Source organism: Scyliorhinus torazame, chromosome 21, assembly GCF_047496885.1.
Source record: "Scyliorhinus torazame isolate Kashiwa2021f chromosome 21, sScyTor2.1, whole genome shotgun sequence".
NCBI classification, from domain to species: Eukaryota; Metazoa; Chordata; class Chondrichthyes; order Carcharhiniformes; family Scyliorhinidae; genus Scyliorhinus; species Scyliorhinus torazame.
The window spans coordinates 35,449,026-35,472,225 of NC_092727.1; the positions used below are offsets into that span (position 1 = coordinate 35,449,026).

Here is a 23,200-nt window from a genome sequence, read left to right on the forward strand (position 1 = left end):
GAACAAAGAACAAAGAAATGTACAGCACAGGAACAGGCCCTTCGGCGCTCCAAGCCCGTGCCGACCATGCTGCCCGACTGAACTACAATCTTCTACACTTCCTGGGTCCGTATCCCTCTATTCCCATCCTATTCATGTATTTGTCAAGATGCCCCTTAAATGTCACTATCGTCCCTGCTTCCACCACCTCCTCCGGTAGCGAGTTCCAGGCACCCACTACCCTCTGCGTAAAAAACTTGCCTCATACATCTACTCTAAACCTTGCCCCTCTCACCTTAAACCTATGCCCCCTAGTAATTGACCCCTCTACCCTGGGGAAAAGCTTCTGACTATCCACTCTGTCTATGCCCCTCATAATTTTGTAGACCTCTATCAGGTCTCCCCTCAACCTCCTTCGTTCCAGTGAGAACAAACCGAGTTTATTCAACCGCTCCTCACCGCTATTCAACCCCACCAGACACTCAAAATCCCCTGTGGAAGACAAAATAACCTCACCTCCTGTTGACTTAGATCTTAAAGATGTCAAAAGGTTTCAGAGATGAACGGGTTGGAAGTACGACAACAAGGGGTGCAAGACATGTTAATCAAATTCCCTTTTGGGAATAAATAGAAATGAGTTCAAAGCTTTCTCTGGCAAACAGAGGAAAGTGAACAAACAGGAGGAATAAAAACGATATGGTCATCTGAAAAGACTACTGGAAAAAAACAGGAACCTCCCAACCTACTGACCTCCATCCGTTCCTCAGAATTCTATTCGTGCCACCCAACTCCCATGGCAGCCATGCAGCACAATCCACACCTCACCGATAATTAAGCAAAGGACTTACTCGTATATTCTTTTAAATGTCATTATTTGGACTCTTTTCTGACCCGTGTGCGTCTTTTACTATTTTTCACGGATTTCAGTAACTAATACATTTACTCTTTCTTTGACTAAAGAAAGCCTTGTTAAAAATTATATACAGTTGGACTGGAGAAAGGTATCAATTGGGGGGCGGGGGGGGGGGGGGGGCGGGGGGAGAGGGCTGATTAAAAAGGAGCCAACTCACTCTTGCGCCGCGCCCAGTTTATCACAGTTAAGATGCTTCGCTTATCGCAAACAACAACATCATCCTGAAAATAAAGACATGGCTAAAAATAAAAGACTGGGACCTGGGAGATGCAGAATATTGGAATCCTGGATTGTTGTGGTACTCTGGTGAATCAAATAATATCCAGAGAGCAATTCTCTGTGACATGCATCAAGGTCAGCGTACAGTGAGGGGGAAAACGTAAGCCAGCAACAGTCAAACCACAAATTACATAAGCCCAAGATTTTACAGTGTTGGTGAATAACCATTTCATTATCAGTAAGCAAAGATTTGCATTTTTATACAACCCACTGGTGCATGTAAGTATATTTGCTCTCATAACAGCGATTGCCATCTGTGGGATCATGGTAGAAATTTACTTCATTTCGCAAATATGTTCAGACATTCATATATTGTGGTTTTGTCACAGTTTTGTTTCAAATTAGGCCACTAAATGTCACGGGATTAACATATAATCCTTAACCATTTGAGATCAGTGCAGCATCTGCATCTCAGTCAAATAAAGAATTAAACTCATCCTTGAATTCTGTTAATTAAAAGCTACAGGTTTCTGTACAATTCTTTCATTCTGCATTTTACTTTCCATCACAGGAAATGCGCTCAGCGACTCGAAGAGTATGCTCTGTGAATTATAGAATGGTTACAGCATAGAATCAGGACATTTGCTCCAATATTTCCATGCCGACTCTTTCTCAACTTATCCCCCTCCCTTTTCCCAATACTCCTGCAATTCTTTTCTATTCCAATAATTTTCCAATGCCCTTTTGAAAGCCACAACTGAATGGAGATCCACCACACTCTCAGACAGTGCATTCCTGAACCATTTGTTTTATATATAAACTTTTCATAAGTCACCAAGGCTTTCACCAAACACGTCGGAGGTGATTTTGAGCTTATATTAGCCAGCGGGGAGAATGGCAACGTGGGCGGAAAATTTGGCAAGAATCGCAAAACAAAATTCTCTCCGGCAAGATCACGATTTCCGATTTTCCAGGCCCCTGGCCTGCGGCGTGAAGAGAACTCCATCCGAGAGGTAACTGAGAACATTCATATCACTGTAACATTTATGGAAAACTGGTGATACTTATCTATTTAAGCACTGAGCACTAGGTGGGTCCTTATAAAACCTTCTACAATCGCATTTTCTTGTGTGCGGAGTGTCAAATTTACATACGGGATGGTTTGTTTATTGGCTTCAGAGATCAATTTTTAATCAATGCAGTGAGGCCAGAAGAAGGAATATAGTTCTAAATTTGGTGCTTATTCAGGTCTCCGATTTCCAATTTTTTTACACTAGTTTATATATTCTGGGGAAAGCTAATGAGCTTCCCAAGAAATTTACCCAAAGACAAACCTGTCACTCATGTCAGTTTTGGAAGTTCCATGCTACTGTGATCAATACATTTGGTAGTGTGAGCTGAATGTTAGAGTCAGGAGATATGCCAGCAGAATGTCAGACTCTTAAAGTTGCATAAAATCAATGGGTCTGCTCTTTACATGACCAGATAGGAAATAATTGGATCTAGTTAAAAACGTATACATATTTTGGAGGCTGGGGGGGGGGGGGGGGGGCAGACGGTCCTGCTGTCTGTCTCCCATCTCTGAGAATCGCACCATTAATCCACCCATTATCGAAAACATACTTACATACCTTCCCGACATTAACATGACAAAAAGTTGTTTTGCATCAAAGTGGCTGCAAAAAAAAAAGGTTAATGACCAAATTTTATAATGGTTCTTACCTTATTTTGACCACTCCATGAACGGGATCTGGAAAAAAAATTAAAAATACTTTCAAATCTAATGTTTGTTGGTAACCCCTAATTTCTGGATGAGATTTTGCAGTTAAGATGCTAGGACAGTTCTCTCCCCAGGTTATTAACAGTGGGGATCCTTTAGAAAATATGCTTCATTTGTTCATCTATTTGGATGCACACAGCCCAATCCACAGTCTTCCATCATAGCATTCAACTGTTCCCAAAAAGACTCCGCGGACCAAAGAAACCCAATGCATGAATTAATATTCCCTCCACACTGTGCATGCAGGAATGAATTGCTGATGCCAAATTGCTTGAACAATAATGACCTGGAGGTTCAAGAGCAAGTGCAATCAATCTTCAGCAGTTAAACTCTTTTAAAAAAACCTGTCCACCTGTTTGGAAAACATTGCCCCCCAACAATAAAGTTAATGCTGAAGCTAAGTGTATTTAAGATCCTTAGTTGTATAAAAATAGCCTCAAGGAAATTTCTACGATGATCATCAGAGAGATATATCAAGTATTTGGGTGGGATTTTCTGGTCCGCCAACCGCGTGTTTCTCGGTGGCGCGATGCCATCAGCTGGTGGTGGGATTCCCAGTTCATACCACTGTCAATGGGAATTCCCACTGAAGTCACCCCACACAGCCCGGAAACCAGTGAGTGGGCAGGGATGCACTGCCGGCGAGACCAGAGATTCCGCCTGCCAGCAAATCACCGGAGAATTCGTGCCTTTAAAAGGACTGCATTTCCAACAGTCATCAATTGCTGTGGAAGCAGAAAGACTTGGTATAAATAGCACTTTTCATAATTATCAAATTCCTCAACATGCAGCCAATTAAGTGCTCAGTCACTGTTTAATGAAGAAAACATGGCAGCCAATTTGCACAGAGCAAGCTCCCTCAAGCAGCAAAGCGATGATGACTGAAAGACTGTTTTGCTGATGTTGATTAAGAAATAAATATTGGCGAGGCCACTGGGACAACTCCCCTGCTCCTCTTCTAAATAATGCTATGGGACCATTTACCGCAAGAGGCAGATGGGGCCTCAGTTTAACGTTTCATCTGAAAGTTGTTATGGACGAGGCATTTTCAGAACCCCAAAATGTATCATGGAGTTCAACCAACCTCACCCTTTAATGTATTTGTTGCTTTTCATAGCTTGTTCCCGAGGTGTGGGATTACAATTATGGACACGTGGGTTTTTAAACACAAAACAAAGTTTATTCCATGAGCTCAATTTAACATCTTAAATAAACATTGGATCTCTTAACACCCCTTACTTCAAAGATAACACCGAAAATATTGCAACAGTAAATAATTCCTCAAAATGGTCCTTCAAACGTCCAAGAGACTTAACACCTTTAAACAGAATCACATCAGGTTAAAGGCTTTACTATTATGAGTTTAAATCACCCAAATGATCCAGAGATAGTCTTTCATAGCATAGATCCAGCTCACTGCAAACACAGACACACACCCAAGCTCCTTTCAAACTGCAAAACTAAACTGCAAAATGGCTGACCTAAAACCAAGCTCCACCCACACTCTGACATCACTGTTTTCTTAAAGGTACATTGCTTAAACATCCATGTCTTAAAGGTACTCTCACATGACACCTCCCCCCAAGAAAAAAAATAACCCATCAACTTCAAGATGGTTTCATTTTTCACCTTTGCACCATCCACTAAGAAATGCACACAGTAAATATACATTTTCATTTAAAGAAAACAACACACTCAAACAAGTATAATAATGTAGTCCATTTTTCTTCGTTCTTCTTCTTCCAACCGAAAACCTTCTCAATTGATCACATTTGTGACAAAGCATCGGCTATCACATTTTCCCGTCCTGCCACATGGACTATTTTAAAATGAAATGACTGCAACAATAAACTCCAGCGAAACAGCCTTGCATTGTTATTCCGGAATCGCTCCAAAAACGTCAATGGATTATGATCAGTATATATAATGGTGTCAGGTGGGTTGCTGGTCACATAACTGTGAAAATGTTGCAGAGCCAGCACCAAACTCAAAGTCTCCTTCTCAATTGTCGAATACTTTTTCTGTTGAGAATTCAATTTCTTTGAAAAATAACCAGCTCTAGCTCTTCGTCGTCGTCTTGTAGAAGCACCACACCTACGGCCATATCACTTGCATCAACAGCCACTTTGAAGGGTTTGGTATAATTTGGGATGACTAACACAGGAGCAGTGGTTAACACAGCCTTCAGGCCGTCAAATGCCTGTTGACACTCTGCTGTCCACTGGAATTTGTTACGCTTCTTGAGCAAGTCCGTCAGTGGAGCGACCACACTGCTAATATTTGGTACAAATTTCCAGTAAAATCCACTCATACCAAGAAATCGCATTATTTCCCTTTGTGTCGAGGGTATTGGAAACTCCCCAATAACTTTTGTTTTCACATCCCCGTGGGACCAGTTGACCCTGTCCGATTGAATGGCCAAGGAAAGTGACTTGGGCTTTTCCAAATTCACTTTTGGCTGGGTTTATCACCAAACCCACCTCCTGAAGTCGATCGAATAACTCCCTCAGATGTTTTAAATGTTCTTTCCATGTCTGGCTGAAAACTACCAATTCGTCGATGTATACCGCACAATTGGGTAATCCTGAAACAACTGTATTAGTTAACCGTTGAGATGTTGCTGGGGCGTTTTACATAGATCATAGAATTTACAGTGCAGAAGGAGGCCATTCGGCCCATCAAGTCTGCACCGGCTCTTGGAAAGAGCACCCAACCCAAGGTCCACACCTGCACCCTATCCCCATAACCCAGTAACCCCACCCAACACTGACAATTTTGGACACTAAGGGCAATTTATCATGGCCAATCCACCTAAGCTGCATATCTTTGGACTGTGGGAGGAAACCGGAGCACTAGGAGGAAACCCACGCAGACACAAGGAGAGAGCGCACAGACAGTGACCCAAGCCGGGAATCGAACCTGGGACCATGGAGCTGTGAAGCAATTGTGCTATCCACAATGCTACCGTGCTGCCCTCCAACAGAAGTTCATGCCAAATGGCATAACTTTGAACTGGTATATACCATCTGGAGTCACAAAAGCTGAAATCTCCTTTGCCCTTTCAGATAAAGGTACTTGCCAGTAACCTTTCAGTAAATCCAATTTGGAAATAAAAGCGGATTGTCCCCACTTTCTCAATGCAATCCTCCAAACGTGGGATAGGATAAGTCCGTTCTTGTAACTGCATTCACCTTTCAATAGTCCACACACAACCGTTGGGTACCGTCTGGTTTAGGTACCATCACTATGGGTGAGCTCCATTGGCTGCAACCCACTTCAATTATGCCATTCTTCAGCATACTCTCAGTCTCTCTGTTAACGTGTGCCAATTTTAAAGGATTAAGTCTATATGGATGTTGTTTGATAGTAACAGCATTTCCCACATCTACATCATGTGTAGCCATTTTAGTACTTCCCAATTTATCTCTACAAACTTGCCCATGTGATATCAATAACTTTTTCAGGTCAGTTCGTTTTTCCTCTGGAAGGTAACTTAACAATTCATCCCAATTTTAAGAACATTCTCATTTTTCAATTTAATTTGAGGTATATCAAATTCACAGTCATCTGGATTTGGTTTGTTACTTTGAGTTAGAATCATTAAAACGTCCTTTTTCTCTCCTTCCCTTTCAAAGTACCTTTTAAGCATATTCACATGACACACTCGGTGAGTCTTCCTTCTATCTGGTGTTTTTACCACATAATTCACCTCACTTAATTTCCTTTCAATCTGATACAGTCCACAAAACCTAGCATTTAAAGGCTCACCTACCACTGGTAACAACACTAAAACTTAGCAAAACTACGATCTTTGGATTTCTGGTCCACTACCTGTTTCATCACATTTTGTGCAACTTTCAAATGTTGGCTAGCCAATTCACCTGCTCTATTTAATCGTTCCCTAAAATTTGACACGTAATCCAATAGTGTAATATCCGATTTCTCACCCACCAATTTTTCCTTAATCAATTTAAGTGGTCCTCTTACCTCATGACCAAAACTTAGTTCAAAAGGACTAAATTTGGTTGACTCATTAGGTGCATCCCTAATTGCAAACAATATGAATGGAATTCTTTTATCCCAATCCTCTGGATCATCTTGACAATACGCCCTCAACATTGTCTTTAATGTCTGATGCCACCTTTCTAACGTTCCCTGCGATTCTGGATGGTACGCAGTTGATTTAAATTGTTTTATCCCTAAGCTATCCATAACTTCTTTGAATAACTTTGAAGTAAAATTTGATCCTTGATCCGATTCAATTTCCATGGGTAGTCCATATCTAGTAAAGAATTCATGTAACTCCTCCACAATCCTTTTAGCTGTAATATTACGTACTGGAATGGCCTCTGGAAACCTAGTAGACACATCCATTACAGTCAAAAGATATTGATTCCCACTTTTTGATTTAGGAAGCAGTCCTACATAATCAATTATGGCTCTCGTAAAAGGTTCCTCAAATAAGTATCAAGAGCGCTGGTTTTATCACTGTTTGAGGTTTCCCTATGACTTGACATGTGTGACATGATTGACAAAATTTAACTACATCTTTATGTAGTCCAGGCCAATAAAAATGTTTCTGGGTTTTAGCTTGAGCTTTCCTTATTCCCCAATGACCTCCCATTGGTACCTTATGTGCAACTTGCAACACCTCCTTTCTATACCCTACCGGCAATACGACTTGATGAATTTCTGCCCACTTTTCATCCGCCTGCATATGTACAGGTCTCCATTTTCTCATCAAGATCTCATTTTTACGGTAATAACACTCTCACTCTCAGATTCCTCTTCCGTATATGCTTTCTGATATATCCGTTTTATTTCTACAGCTTTCTGTTGTAACTCCGCCAATTTTCTTGAACTAAAAATATCCACCTCATCCTCCACCTGTTCTTGTTCTTTTTCAACCATCTGATCAAAAATCGTTTCTGATAATTGCACATCAACTTCATTTTCACTCTTTGATTTCTCCTCTTGTCTTAACCTGTGACTTTGCGACCGACACAATCTGGAAAAATCCCAGGATATTCGTCCTTCAATTGTCCGATTTTCCACTGGCTTATCAAACACAGTAGCATCACTCCTACCTGCGATCCAGCTATATCATTACGTAAGATAAACTGTATTCCTGGACAAGATAGTTTATCTATTACTCCTACTACCACTTCACCACTCTTCACTGGACTTTCCAACCTTACCTTATATAATGGAACGCTACTCCTCTCACCCTGAATTCCACATATCACCACCTTTTCTGGCAACATTCTTCCCAAACTACATAATTCCTCATCTCTTACCATTAAAGATTGACTAGCCCCTGTATCTCTTAAAATTGTGACTTCTTTACCTGCTCCTCCTGATACACGCAAGTACATTCTTTAAATACATCTGGCACCTTCTTAACAATTACTTCTTGAACAGGCTGTACCATCGTTTGCACCTCCTTTGCTTCCTTTGGGCTTTCCTTTACCACTCTAACAAACCCCACTGTCTTATCCTGTTTTACCACATCAGCCTTCCCAGTGCTTTTCTTCAACCACCAACCCTGTGACCTAGTTTATTACAGTGAAAACATCTGAAACATTTCATTTCTTTTCCACCCTCCTGGATTTCTTTTTAAATCTGAGGTACACTCTCTTTATTGTCTCCCATCAGATCACCTTTATCTTTACCACTTGAGTATTTCTCATGTCCCCAGTTTCTATCCCTCACAGGCTGAAACTCGTGTCGGAAACCAATCTTTGATTTATGAACTAATTCATAATCATCTGCCATTTCCGCTGCTAATCTCACAGTTTTAACCCTCTGTTCTTCCACATGAGTTCTCACTACACAGGAATTGAATTTTTAAACTTCTCCAAAAGTATAATTTCTCTGAGAGCTTCATACGTTTGGTCTATTTTCAAAGCCCTCATCCACCTATCAAAATTACTCTGTTTGCGTCTTTCAATCTCCATGTATGTTTGACCAAATTCTTTCCTTAAATTTCTAAACCTTTGTCTGTAAGATTCAGGCACTAGCTCATATGCACTTAAGATGGATTTCTTCACCTCCTCTTATGTTCCAGATACCTCCTCCGGGAGTGATGCAAACACTTCACTAGCCCTACCTACTAGCTTTGTTTGAATCAGTAATACCCACATGTCCTGTGGTCATTGCATTTGTTTAGCTACCTTCTCAAATGAAATGAAAATGGCTTCTACCTCCTTCTTGTCAAATCTTGGCAATGTGTGGACATATTTAAATAGATCCCCACCACGTTTTCGACTATGACGCTCTGTCTCATTATCCTCATCCATCTCCTCTAACTGTACGTGTCCCTTTGCGTCTGCCAATTTTAACTGATTTTCATGTTTCAGAGCCATTCTCCGAAGTTCAAACTCTCTCTCTTTTTCCCTTTCCTCTCTATCTCTTTCTTAGTTTCTTTCTTCTCTCTCCTTTTCTTTTTCTTCTCTATCTCTTTATCTTTCTTGTTCTGCTCTCTCTCTTTCGTATTCAAGCCGCTTTAATTCTTTCTCATGTTCCATTTGTTTAATTTGCAACTGAATTTTTGCCATTTCCCATGAGTCAAACTCTATCTCAGACAACTTAAAATGCTTAACCACCACCATAATTACCTCATCTTTTCGCATTTTGTCAGGTAATGTTAACTACAATGTTTTTGCCAGACCCAACAGTCTGCTTTTCGTCTGTCTGTAAAGCACTGCGTGTGACAGTCTCCACCCCTAAAAACTTCTGGGCCTCTGAAAGAGCCATTGTTCACAACACACTCCCCACTTAAACTAAAATACAACACCGGAAAAGCAACAATCCTTCACTGTATTTAAGTACACAAAAGCCAATCCAATAGATAGACTTTTATCCTGGACGAGCCCCCAATTGTTATGGGCGAGGCGTTTTCAGAACACCAAAATGTATCATGGAGTTAAACCAACCTCACCCTTTAATGTATTTGTTGCTTTCCCTAGCACACGGCTTGTTCCCTGTAGGATTACAATTATGGACACGTGGGTTTTTAAACACAAAACAATTTTTATTCCATGAACCCAACTTAACATCTTAAATAAACATTGGCTCTCTTAACACCCCTTACTTCAAAGATAACTCTGAAAATATTACAACAGTAAATAATTCCTCAAAATGTTCCTTCAAACTTCCAAGAGACTTAACACCTTTACACAGAATCACATCAGGTTAAGGGCTTTACTATTATGAGTTTAAATCACCCAAATGATCCAGAGATAGTCTTTCATGGCAGAGACCCAGCTCACTGCAAATACAGACACACACCCAAGCTCTTTTCAAACTGCAAAACTAAACTGCAAAATGGCTGATCTAAAGCCCAGCTCCACCCACACTCTGGCACCCCTGTTTTCTTAAAGGTACATTGCTTAAACATCCATGTCTTAAAGGTACTCTCACATGACAAAGCACCTACAACAGTGCTGCACTCCCTCAGTACTGCAGTCGAGTGTCAGCCTTGAGGTTTGTGCTCAAGCTATGAAGTGCAACCTTTAGCTCTTCCTAGCTCAGATCAAGCATACATATGATGGTTTAAGCACAGCCATCTTCAAAAACAAGCTTAAAAATTACAATGAATCAATGGATAAAAATGGTGTGTCTGACGAACGTTTTGTTACAATTGTTCACAGTCGGTCAGGAAACAATGGGTGCTGTACATTTCACCCAAGCATCTTTCTGCAGATAAGTTACCATCAGCAAAAGCCAACAATGTAACTGCATGTTTTAGGTATCTAGCGCATCCTGTTAAAAACCCCACTGATGTTACCTGCGAGAGTGTCTCTAATCCTCGAAAGATAACATGAAACACTGGTTCTTAGTGGTGTATATTTGTTTGGAATAATGTGAGGAACCATGTCCAGCCCAGTGAGGAACCAGACCAGACATCGTGTCAACAACTAATACAGAATACTTAAAATGACTTTTTAAAAAAACACAACGAAAGACTAACAAACACTATGGCATTTAAGTCTATGAATAACTAAACACACCATTTAATCTGAAGTTACCTCTTGTTCCCAAAATATATCTATGTCCCTGAACTCATTGAGACATCCCTTTTCCCAAGCAATGTCCAATTTAGTAACTTTGTAGGTCAAATCCAGTTAATCGTTACCACACAATACTGCTTAGGAACCAAATCTGGGCAAACATCGCTTCCTGGTACAGCGAAGGCACAAGAGACAAATCTGGTTACTGGGCAAACTACATTATTCCTCTTGATGCCGGCTAGTTTTGTTACTTGTTTGTTATTTTGTTTTAACTCAAGTTCACTGTTAACATAATTAATTTCCCAAATTCCTAACAGACCTGTTTGAACCAGAATTCTGAAAGTACCATCTTCCATTTCGGGTATAAATCATCGGCGAACACTTCAAGGAACCAATGTTAACATTTCAGCGACAAGTATTTTTGTTGATTACACTGAGCCACTGTACTGCGTAGTTTTCATGTCAGCTTAGTTCACAGCTTTACTTCTGTTGGTAGAACCTCTGCCAGTGAGGTGTTTGTGGGCTCAGGCTACATTCTAACACTTCAGCAGATCCAGACTGCACCACCTCCAGTGCAATCACACCCTTGTATCAATTAGGTGACCATATATGTGTGCTGCCCTCAAGCAATAGTCTAACTCGTGTTATATACAGCTTCAGCATCACCTCTTTGGTCTTATATTTTATGGGTGGTATTCTCCGGCTGCATCCGCGCGATGACCGGAGAATCTCGCCCGAGGTCAATGGACTTCTCCATTGTCCGCAGCTCGCCCCTGGCGTTCTTGCGGTGGACGGGTTGGAAGAATACAGCCCGATGTCTCAGTGAGGAAAGAAGCACATGCCATGTTCCTTCTTAATTTCCTTATCTTAATTGGGTGCTGAAGCCGCACATTAACTTTCTGGAATTCATGCACATTTAGGACTTTAATGATAAGTGAACAACACAGCATTATAGTAATATATGGTTTTGAATAAAAAGGACAACAATTTTTGTTTGCATTGATCAACCTTATTAAAGATGGGAGAATTATGGCAGTCAATTTAAACTCTTTTTAAAAAAAATTTAGAGTAGACAATTATTTTTTCCAATTAAGGGACAATTTTAGCGTGGCCAATTCACCTAACTTGCACATTTTTTTTGGGGGGGTTGTGGATGTGAAACCCACGCAGACGCGGGGAGAATGTGCAAACTCCACACGGACAGTGACCCAGGGCCGGGATTCGAATCCAGGTCCTCAGCGCCGTAGGCAGCAATGCTAACCACTGTGCCACAGCGCTGCCCCCATTTTAAACTCTTAGCACCAGTACAGCATGGCATTGGAAGCACCGAGTCATTTAAACCAGAAATCTGGCATTAAACCAGAAATGGGATACCATTCAGAAGGTACCAGTTTTCCATCTATAAATTTCTACATTAAGTACTGGTATTACAAATGTTGCTTTCTATTTTCTACAGCAACGTTCATTAATAATGGCAACTCCTTATCTGTTTATTCAATCTATGGTCTCTCACAAGAATCTGTCTCAATCCAATCTATGGGATTTATTTATTTCAGAACTGCACTAAAGAACACCTGCTAGCTTTGTGGCACCTCCTACTAGTGATCATTTTCTGTTTAAATGACCATGCTGCTATTCCTTTTTTAAAACCTTTCTTCTTCCTAGCGTTTCCAATTCATCCACCCTCATTTCCAATTCTTCCACCCTGGCTGATGCACAATGTCAGGTTCTTGGGTGGCTTTGGGTGCTGCATCTGACTGGCAAATCTGCATGCCTATGGGCAGACATTCAATGGCAGGCTACTTGACTCATTGTAGGTGCTCCAGCCCTCACTCTGACTCACACACTGAATTGTCCCTCACGCTAGTCTGAATGTAAATGATTGGGTTTTACGAGCACAAAGCACGTGCATTGCTATTGATCCTTCCAATCTCAGTGGGATAAGGAAGAACTGAGACAGGCAACAAAGCCAAGAAAGAAACAATGAAGGACCTGAGGTAGAAGCGATTGCTATTTCCAAGCTTGTGTTGAATTTGCTTCCTAGGGATTTCTCCTGCTGCAAACTGTATCATTGCTGGAATTGTGGCAATGTTACAGCAGTGCAGAAGTTGTGTCTGAGGAAATTCAGAAACTTTGTTTGTTAACTGACAAACAAATAATGAATTATAATTTAGGTTAGGTGAATTTTCAAGTCAGATTTCCTTGGGATACTGTAAATTAAATAATCCTTGTATGTATTTTAAAGCAAATGACAGAAACAATTCTACACTATTGTCTGACAGAGATTAATTCTGGGGATCCTCATATAGGACATTGGTAATAATCCAATGCAATTTTAACTAAGAGTGCATAAAAAGATAGTTTGATGAGAGTTATGACTTTCTCAATACACTAAGAGGATGCATGTGTTTACTCAATGTGTCAAAAAAAGCTGAAGAACGCATCACTATATCAGTAAGTAATCAATTTAACCAGCATGGAACTGATCATTCAGACCATAAATGCAGCATGACCTGGACAATGTCCAGGCTTGGGCTGACAAGTAACATTTGCACCACACAACGCCAGGCAATGACCATTTCCAACAAGAGAGAATCTAGACATTGCCCCTTGACATTCAATGGCATTGCCATTACTGAACCCCCACGATCAAAATCGTGGGGATCACCATTAAGCACAAACTGAACTGGATTTGCCGTATAAATACTGTGGCTATAAAAGCAGGTCAGAGGTTAGGAATCCTGCAGCAATAACTCACCTCCTGACTCCCTAAAGCCTATCCACCATCTACTATGCACAAGTCAGGAGTGTTATGGAATACTCTCCCCTTGCCGGGATGAGTGCAGCTCCAACAACTCTGGTCAACATCCAGGACAAAACAACCTACTTGATTGGCAACAATTCCACAAACATTCACTCCCTCTATCACCTATGCACAGTAGCAGCAGTGTGTACCATCTACAAGATGCACTGCACAAACTCACCAAGGCTCTTCAAGAGGCAGCTTCCACACCCATAACCGCTGCCTAATATAAGAGCAAGGGCAAGCAGGTGCTTGAGAACACCACCACCTGGAAGTTCGCTTCCAGGCCTTACACCATTCTGCCTTGCAAATATATCAACATCCCTGGGTTAAAATCCTGGAGGTCCCTCAGCACTATCGGTATACTTACACCTCAGAGACAGCTCACTACCATCTTCTCAAGGGCAATTAGAGATGGACAATAAAAGCTGGCCTAGCCAGTGATGCCCACATGCTGTCGATGAATTTTTAAAATGTGGTCTCCACCATCTGTTCAATGTAATTGGGAATTGGAGAAAAGAGACAACTGAACCTATCGCGCTGACTCTTTTTGTGTCAGCTCTGGTTGAGTTTTTAGCACTCTCACCTCTAAGTCAGAAAGTCATGGGCCTCAGTCACGCAGTAGGGACATGACTGAACTCCTAAACTGTTATTCTAGTGCTACACTAAAAAATGCCACACTGATGAATGAATCATCTTTTAGATGAGGCATTAAATTAAAGCTCCATCTGCCCGGTCTGATGGGTGTAAAAAATTAAATGTGACTATTTCGAAGGGGAAGTCTTGGCCAATATTTGCATCTAACTTGGCATTTTTTAAAAATAACCTTAGAGTACCCAATTCATTTTTTCCAATTAAGGCGAAACCCACGACAAACACAGGGAGAATATGCAAACTCCACACGGACAGTGACCCAGGACCAGGATTGAACCTGGGGCGTCAGCGCTGTGAGTCAGCAGTGCTAACCACTGTGCTGCCATGCTGTTCTCGACATCTAACTTGGTAATTATCACATTACTGTTTGAGAAATTTTGCTATGTACCAATTAGCTGCCATGTTTTCTACAACAGTGACTATATTTTGAATCACGGAATCCATATGTGCAGGTTAGGTGCATTGGCCATGATAAATTGCCCTTAGTATCCAAAATTGCCCTTAGTGTTGGGTGGGGTTACTGGGTTATGGGGATAGGGTGGGGGTAGGGTGCTCTTTCCAAGAGTCGGTGCAGACTTGATGGGCCGAATGGCCTCCTTCTGCAGTGTAAATTCTAAATTCTATGAAAGCCATTCAGCCCATAGAGTGTGCACGACCCTCCGAAAGAGCACTCCCCAGAGGTCCACTCCCCCACCCAACCCACTCTGTCACCATAAACTAGCCTGCACATCCCTGGACACTAAGGGTAATTTAGCATTGCCAATCCACCTAACTTGCACATCTGTGGGAGGAAACCAGAGCACCTAGGGGAAACCCACGCACGCACGGGAGGAACCTAATTGGCTACAAAGCATCTTGAAGTGTCCTGAAGCCTATCTTTTAAATGGGTTTATGGGATTAATATAAATGATTTCACATCATTCTAAACAATTCTTGGAAGAAGCTGCGGCTGTCACCCGTATTTGTTCAAATATCTTCACAAAAGCCCAAATTTATACATTAACATGTTGGAAGTACAATATAGAAGAGATACAGTGAGAATATCTCATGCATATAACAGGCAAAAAAAATTAAAATAGGCAACAGAAAGTTTACGTGCAAGTTGGCAAATGGTGCATATTATTCACTAATATTCTTAATGAGTTGGACCTATAAATATTAATGCAATGCTCTAACTGCAATTTACAAGATATTTTATTCAAATTTTCCCAATGAGGAAAGTATACATTAATGTGCTGCCTTTCTTCCCTTATTTTCAATATGAGTTATCGGTTAACAAGGCTAATTTTATATCACCTTTTACTGAAACAATTGTTTTGCACTGATTTATGGCAGTTTTGATGTCCATTTTATGGTAATAGGATCATAATGCCCGTGTCATGTGCAAAACAACACTAATTTTTTGGGGGAAATGCACACAGTGTGCCAATCAGCATCAAGGAAGAGAAAAGACAAGATAACCTTTTGTAACCCAAGTCTGAACTGTATTCTGACAGACAAGCAAAGGAACAACCAATAACCCCAAAGTCATAAACTTCAGTGTTGAATGCAAACTGCTTTAATACAAAATGTCCATTGTTGCGAAAAAAAAGTGGCATGAAAAGAGGCAAAGAAAGTCCGACCAAAAATAAGGTAGGAAAATGATACCATGAAAGTCAAGAAAATGGGATAATTGGAGAAACTAAAGATGTAGTAATTGTGAGGCCGGAGAATTCCACCCAATATCTATTGGTCAGAGTCATCACTCCTGGGATGAAATATCTTTTCCTCACAGTTTTACAAATTGCTAATTGTTTGGGGTCTGGTCCGGCATCCTAAAATTTTTTATTTCACCTGCATATATGTATATTTATATTTAGCTACGAAAGCTACATTTGCAATTTGTTCGTTGTTTTGCATACTTTCCTTCAATTAATATTGCTTTTAATTCTATTGCATCTCATTTCACCACATTCTATAATCATTGCCCAGCTTGTTAACCAGGAACTCCATAGAACTGACAGCAACATCACAGTTTACTGCTACCACCAGCTCATGGACGTGCGAATATCTTGCCTGTGAAAGCTGTGGTGTTGCAATGGAGCGTAAAACACCTAGAACCGCAGGACCATCACAGGCAAGTCCTCTGCAAACTGCAGAGAACACAAATGATGTGGTCATCTTAAAACACAGCAAGAATAAGGAGCATTGTAACACTTGAAGTATCATTCAAAATCCTTTAATCATGAGTTAAGAGAAACAAAAAAATTATGCTTTATAAAGTACTGAGCAATATTCCCTTTCGGATGGATTGTTGCCACCTTATCAAAATTTATATTGGATTATATTAGTTTTGTTTCTCTGTGCAAAGCTCAGTTTGTTTCTCGCTTGTAATCACTTACTTGATAACAGTTAACACATTTAAAAGTAATGAAACATTTCTGAGCAACATCTTAAGGCACTGATGAACTATTTTTCTATCTACAGTTAACTGCTGTGTTGTAGCTTTATTAGCTCTGCTAATTTAATTTTGATTGTTTGATTGAAACCAGAAGTCATGCTTTAAATTGTTCAGCAATGTTACTTTAGTGAGCATATTTAGAACTCGAAACATTGGAAGCTTATGATACAAGTATACCAATTTGTGCAAAGAAGATAATTCAACTTCTCACTGTTGTGTTTTGCTCATTTGGAAATATAAAAGGATGTTTGCTGAAGACAGGAATATTTTTCATTGTTCTTTTTTTCTCTGAAAGGGCTGAGGATTGATATTGCTGTGGAATTTTAACTATAAAACCTGTGAATGCACCTTCACAAAACCGCAGCAATCATTATTCAAACAAAGGTGATCATTGGATTTAATTCTTTGGGCAAAATATAGTTAGGTGAATGTTATCAACTTGAAGGTACCCATTCATTTAATTTGCTTTGGTGATTTAAAAAAAAGATAAGTAGTTTTCGCATGACTTTAGTGATCTCAACCCTTTTCCTCTATATTGGTGGTTGCTGGAAATCACATCATGATATATCAGGGAAAATAGTTTATTTCTGTGGTCCTGCAGCTTTTAAAGAAATCGGACCTGCTTAATTTTACAACATTACAACTTGACCACGTAAAGGGTGCTGCTAATATAACCATTTCTGACAGCCGTCACTCTCAGATATTACAAAAGTAAACAGTTACAAACAATTCTGAAATATCATTTCAGTCTTTGACTATTTGTGTACATTCTTGGATTTTTAAAATATAGAGCCATCAAATTAGCTGGGAGCGTTTGCCTGGTGGGGGTGTTGTGATTGGTAGTGTGACGGAGATTAATTTATATTTAAAAAATAGACAGCCATTAGTAATAGTGCTTCAGCCACTATGCAATAATTCAGCTCAGACATCGTACTGGGTTTGGTGACAGTTATCAGAAAGATAGATTTGAAAAGTACGAACTTCTGTTAAACTCATGTAAAAGCTTGGTTGAACCACACTTCGAGTAGAGTCATGGAGGGCTTCAGCACAGAAAAGGCCCATTGGCCGAATCCCATTTTCCAGCACTTGGCCCATAGTCTTGTATGCCTTAGCATCGCAAGTGCACATCTAAATATTTCTTAAATGTTACGAGAGCCTCTACCTCCACCACTTTTTCAGGCAGTGAATTCCTTTCTCCCACCACCCTGCGGATGAAAATGTTTTTCCTCATATCCCTTCTAAACCTCCTGCCCTTTATCTTAAATCCAAGTCCCCTGGTTATCGATCCCTCCACCAAGGGAAAAGTTTCTTCCTGTTTACACTGAATAGTTCAGACATCTATATTATAAAAAATGGATATAGAGGCACTGAAGAAGTTGCAAAATATACTTCCTTGTATGAGACTGGAACCATGAGGTCAAAAATTGAACAGGCGAAAGCTCTTTGCTCGAGAAACAAGAGAACTGAGTGGTGACCTGAAAGATGTATTTAGGATTATGAATGGGTTTAACAAGGTGGATATAGAGAAGACGTTTCCACTTGTGAATGCGCCCAGAGCTACTAATATAAGATAGTCACTCGTTAACAAAAAAATGTTAATTAGAAAGTTTTTAAAAGATACACCAGTTGAACCTGCACTGTAAGTTTTCACTGTGGATGGACTGACACACAACTGTTCAATTGAATCATACATTGTTTCAAAGATTTTACATTTATTCCCAGCATCTACTCTGATTTTAACCTCTTCTCTTGTATTCATTCAAAACCTCAAGTCATGCCTTCTGTCTCCAAAAGAAGATTTCTTCCTTGCACTTAATTGGCCTCACCAATCCTTTAACTATGCTTTTTGTCATGTATTTCATTAAAGATTTTAGGGTTTCTTTCCACGTGATATGCTATTTTTAAAAAATCTCTCTTCACCCTTTTTGGTTCAATTACTCCTGCACTCGGTGTTCTGCCTGATTTTTAATTAGCTACCTAATTATTCTGTATCTGATATTTGTTATTAATCTCCCCATTCCTGTTTTATTCTAACCTCTATTTCCTTCACCCATGGAGCTCAAGCTTTGCATGCCACAGCTTTCCTCCTTATCGAATATGCTAGATTTGTACCAAAATTATCTTTGCCTTGAAGGCTAGCCTTACTCATTCTCTGGCCATTTTCTTTTCCAATCCAGTCTACCTGTACTAGTTCCCTACTCAGATAACGGACATTGGCTCAGTTCTGTTCCAGTTGCATATTTTTCCATTTGGAAGTTTCTTAGTCCCTTTCCATAACCTAATTACAAGTCCCTTTCCATAACCTAATTATATTGTGGTCACTATTACGAAGATATTCTGACGCTGAAATATTCCATTTCTTCTACTTATCCAAAGATGCCACAACCTGAAATGTTACTTTAGGCAATGAATAATTAAAGATCAGGAGTGTCACTGTACTGTGGCACCTCAAGGAGATTTTGAGTTCAAATCTTATATTTTGTGGAGGAGCGTCAAAACAAAAATGAGAATAAAAGTCACAAAGGCCCAACACTACCGACCCAAAATAATCTAGAGATGCCCGTGCCATGTTTCACATGGTGAGCACAAACAATGAATCCACTCATACTACTGAAAGTCATATGGCAATTTAAAACAAGCAGTAAATAGCAAAAGAGAGTGTTCTTTGTTGTAAGGGATCTTTGGTGTCTTTGGTGACTGAGAGGTGTGGAGGCTCCTATGATTAAACATAAAGCATTTCTTGGTAACCCATAACTATATACATACCCGAGTTACTGCCATGTACGGGTGCTGTCTCGGTGCTGGCTCCTTCCAGACGTTTCTCCATCATGTAACCCTCCACATCATACTGTGGGCAGTACTGCTCTCCAGTCCCACATTACCCCTTGCTCTGCCAAACACCCTCATACTACAATGGCATGCTGCTAACCCTTAAAGGCATATTACAACATTCATGATTTTACCAAATGTAATTTGAAAGTACACATAGATATGTTTGCTCCCTTTAAAATTAATAGTGCTTAAAATTAATTGTGCTATACACCTTCGTGCAAGCTGAATGGGCAGAACCTCATCAGCTTTGTGACGGGAGCTTTGAAGGCAAGAGGGTGGAGAAATTTTGACATTTTTGCAGGGACAGGTTGGTGACGCTGACAGCAGCTTCACATGGTTAACGGGCTCCTAGCCCAAGGCCAAAAGCAGGCAGATGATCGGAGGAGGCCTCCTTTGTGACAAGTTGGGGTCCAATAAATACTCCTTAAAATCCCCCCCCAAAATCCACCAATGCCCCTCACCCCCTTCCCCCCGCCATGATAGCCCAGAAGCTGTGGCCACACATATTGATCCTAAATTTTGAATTCTTCAGAAGACACCTCCTGCTCAAGATGCTCTCGTGCTTTCCCTTCTACATCGGCAGCACCCACCTCACCCTGTGGGCTACAGGCTGCCACAGCCTCGGGCGCACTGTTTTGTCCTCCCATCTATGTGGCTTGCTCATCATCCCTAATTAGACAGGGCTTCCAGAGGCAGCTTGTTAATTGGCTACCTCCAAGAAAATTGCACAAATGGACCGAGCTCAGAAACCATTCGGGTTGGACCCCCAAAATTTGTCCAGGGCTAAGTTTTTAAATGTTGGTAGTAAAATTTACTTTAATGGTACCAGCATAAATTGATAATAAAGAAGCATTATTAATTTAAAATGCATACTTCCATTTTCTTTGTACTTTTCACACATTATGTGCTGATAAAAGCAGGTTTCAACCACACTTCTTTTAGCAGTTGGCCAGGCAATGTGGGGACAGAGCAGGAAGAAGGGAGTGAGATGAATGGAAGTTGAAATAAAGAGGAAAAACAAACCTTTAGCTCACAAATCAAATGCTGATTTTACTTGCAGATATGTAGAGACGTGCAGAATCAAGGCAGAAGAAATCATGTCATAGATATTTATCAGGAGCGTATAGAAAGGAAAATAAGGAACATATGAATTGTCAGACTTACAGAAACACAGGCTGTGTGGTGCTAAGCCAGGTTAGTTTTTGTTTTACCTATTGCAGCTGATCTTACCCGACATAGCAATTGAGGTTTTACAAATGCTTCGACCCTTTAAGTTGGGGGGGTGGGGGGTAAATGTTGGGTTGGGGTAAGATCAACCAAATTTTTTTCTTTCTTGCTGTGCAGTAACCCCTGGGGGAGGGGGAACGTGTTCTCATGTGCACATTGGGTAAGGATATCATTCACACAGGATTAGTGATCAATGAAACATTTTACTTTGAAAATGACATCACAGTTACAATGTAGCAATAGAAAGTCACCATAGGGGCAGTATGGTGGCACAGTGGTTAGCACTGGGGATACACCACTGAGGACCCGGATTCGAGTCCCGGCCCTGGGTCACTGTCCGTGTGGAGTTTGCATATTTTCCCCGTGTCTGCGTGGGTTTCACCTCCACAACCCAAAGATCTGCAGGATATGCGGATTGACCATTCTCTGCACATTCTTCCCGTGTCTGTGTGGGTTTCACCCCCACAACCCCAAAGATGTGCAGGGCAGCTGGATTGGCCATTCTAAATTGCCCCTTAAATGGAAAAAAAGAAAAAGAAAAAAAAAAAAGTCACCATAGTCCCCGAGGACCATAGGCTGCTTTGAGGGGGAGAGAGAGAGAGGGAGAGGAGAGGGTCACCACACCTCAGACGAGGGGAAATGGTGAGAAGGCGGGGCATATATGAATAATCTCAGCCGGTACTGGAATTGAACCCCACACCAGTTGTTGGCATCGCTCCATTTCAGAAACCAGCCGTCCAGCCAATAGAGCTCACCGATCACCCGATGGGGACACAGTTGGGTGGACAGCTGGCTCGCGATGCAGAACAAGGCCAACAGCACAGGTCCTAGTCCCACATCGCTGATACTGGTCATCAAGGCCTTCTGGACCTTGCCCCTCACTGGAGGAATGGTGACTTCCAGTCTGCACTCTCTCAAAAGGGGAGGGCAGCCTATGGTCATCTGGGACTATGGTGACTTAACTAATGTAGCAATACTATAGTGTCATCATATGTAAACACTCACGATCCAGGCTCACATCTGAAGGATGTGGATTGGATTCACAGGGCTACCATAACCTCCAGGACCCCAATAAAAGATGGAAAAATAGGCAGTGCTGATAATCCTACGAGATGAATGGTCGTATAGTGATATGACACTGGACTAACAACCCAGAAGTGAAGAAATTAATTTTCATAATTCACTGGCATTTAATGTAATAAATCTGGTTATTAGTTGATTTGCAGCAAGAAGAATAACCTTGCACTCTTTTATCTATTATTCACCCAACTGGTTTACTAATGTCCTTCAGGGCGCAGAACCTACTACCTCGATCTGGTCTTGTCTACACAACACTCTCGTCCACATTATTTGCTTGGTTCTTGTGGTAATACCAGGTATTGCGGTACCTGAGAGGTGGATGAATATTGGCTAGACCCAGGAGTCTACCATTGGCTAACGTACATAGCTCCGCCCTGAGAGGTGGGGTATAAGAACCAATGCCGTCCCAGCAGCCTTCACTTTCTGTATTGAAGCTGCTGGGAACAGTTCTAGCTGATTAATGCCGATTAGTTATGACTCACCTTGTCTCGAGAGTAATTGATTGTGCATCAGTTCTAAAGTAGCCCAGCTAATAAATATTTGAAATGCATGTGGTCTTGTATACATTGGACACATTCCAAGAATAAACAAAGAATGTGCTTAATGTGTTAAGTAGAAATTTCAGAAAATGTCCCTCTGCTTTAATAGTGGCATTATCCTGACTGTTAATTCACCTGTTTGGGTGATGCTTTGCAAATGAGACGAGAGAAAAAAAGCATTGGATCAGGTGTGGAATGCATTGCCTGGAAGTGTGGTGGAGGGAGGTTCAATAGAGGCATTCAAGAGGGCATTTTGTGATTATTGAATAGAAACAATGTGTAAGGGGTATGGGGAAAAGACAGGATAATAGCAGAAAGCTGTGCTGCGCGTTGGAGAGTTAGTACAGATTTGATGTGCCAACTAACCCCCTTCTGTCAGAACATAAACTATGTTGAATAGTTGGATCATCAACATTGAAAGACCTAACTTCGAATTACGTTGGTTCTCCTATTTCTTTTAAAGAAGCAAGCAAAGCTAGATATAACCGCAACAACTCTACCCCTTCCTGGCCAGGTACCACTCCTCCACATCCGGTTCTTCTTCTTAACACACTCTATCCATCAGTTAATGATAATGATGATCACTTTCCATGTCGCTAGAACTTGCATTGCATATGCCTCATTAACTGACCAGTCAACAGATCGTAAAAAGTTAACAGTGACAGTGGTAATGTCACTGGGCTAGTAATCCAGAAGCCCAGGCTAAAATGCTCTGGGGACAC

General features: G+C 40.9%; 1 protein-coding gene across 4 annotated transcripts in view; it reads right to left on the reverse strand.

Moving 5' to 3' along the window:
• The window catches only part of LOC140398253 (sialic acid-binding Ig-like lectin 13), a 79,845-nt gene that overhangs the window by 25,447 nt on the left and 31,198 nt on the right, over positions 1 to 23,200 (reverse strand). For all 4 annotated transcript variants that reach the window (XM_072486698.1, XM_072486697.1, XM_072486695.1 and 1 more), the window contains exon 6: positions 2,834 to 2,861. In XM_072486698.1, coding sequence (XP_072342799.1) covers positions 2,834 to 2,861 — 28 coding nt within the window. The remainder of the gene's footprint in view (positions 1 to 2,833; positions 2,862 to 23,200) is intronic.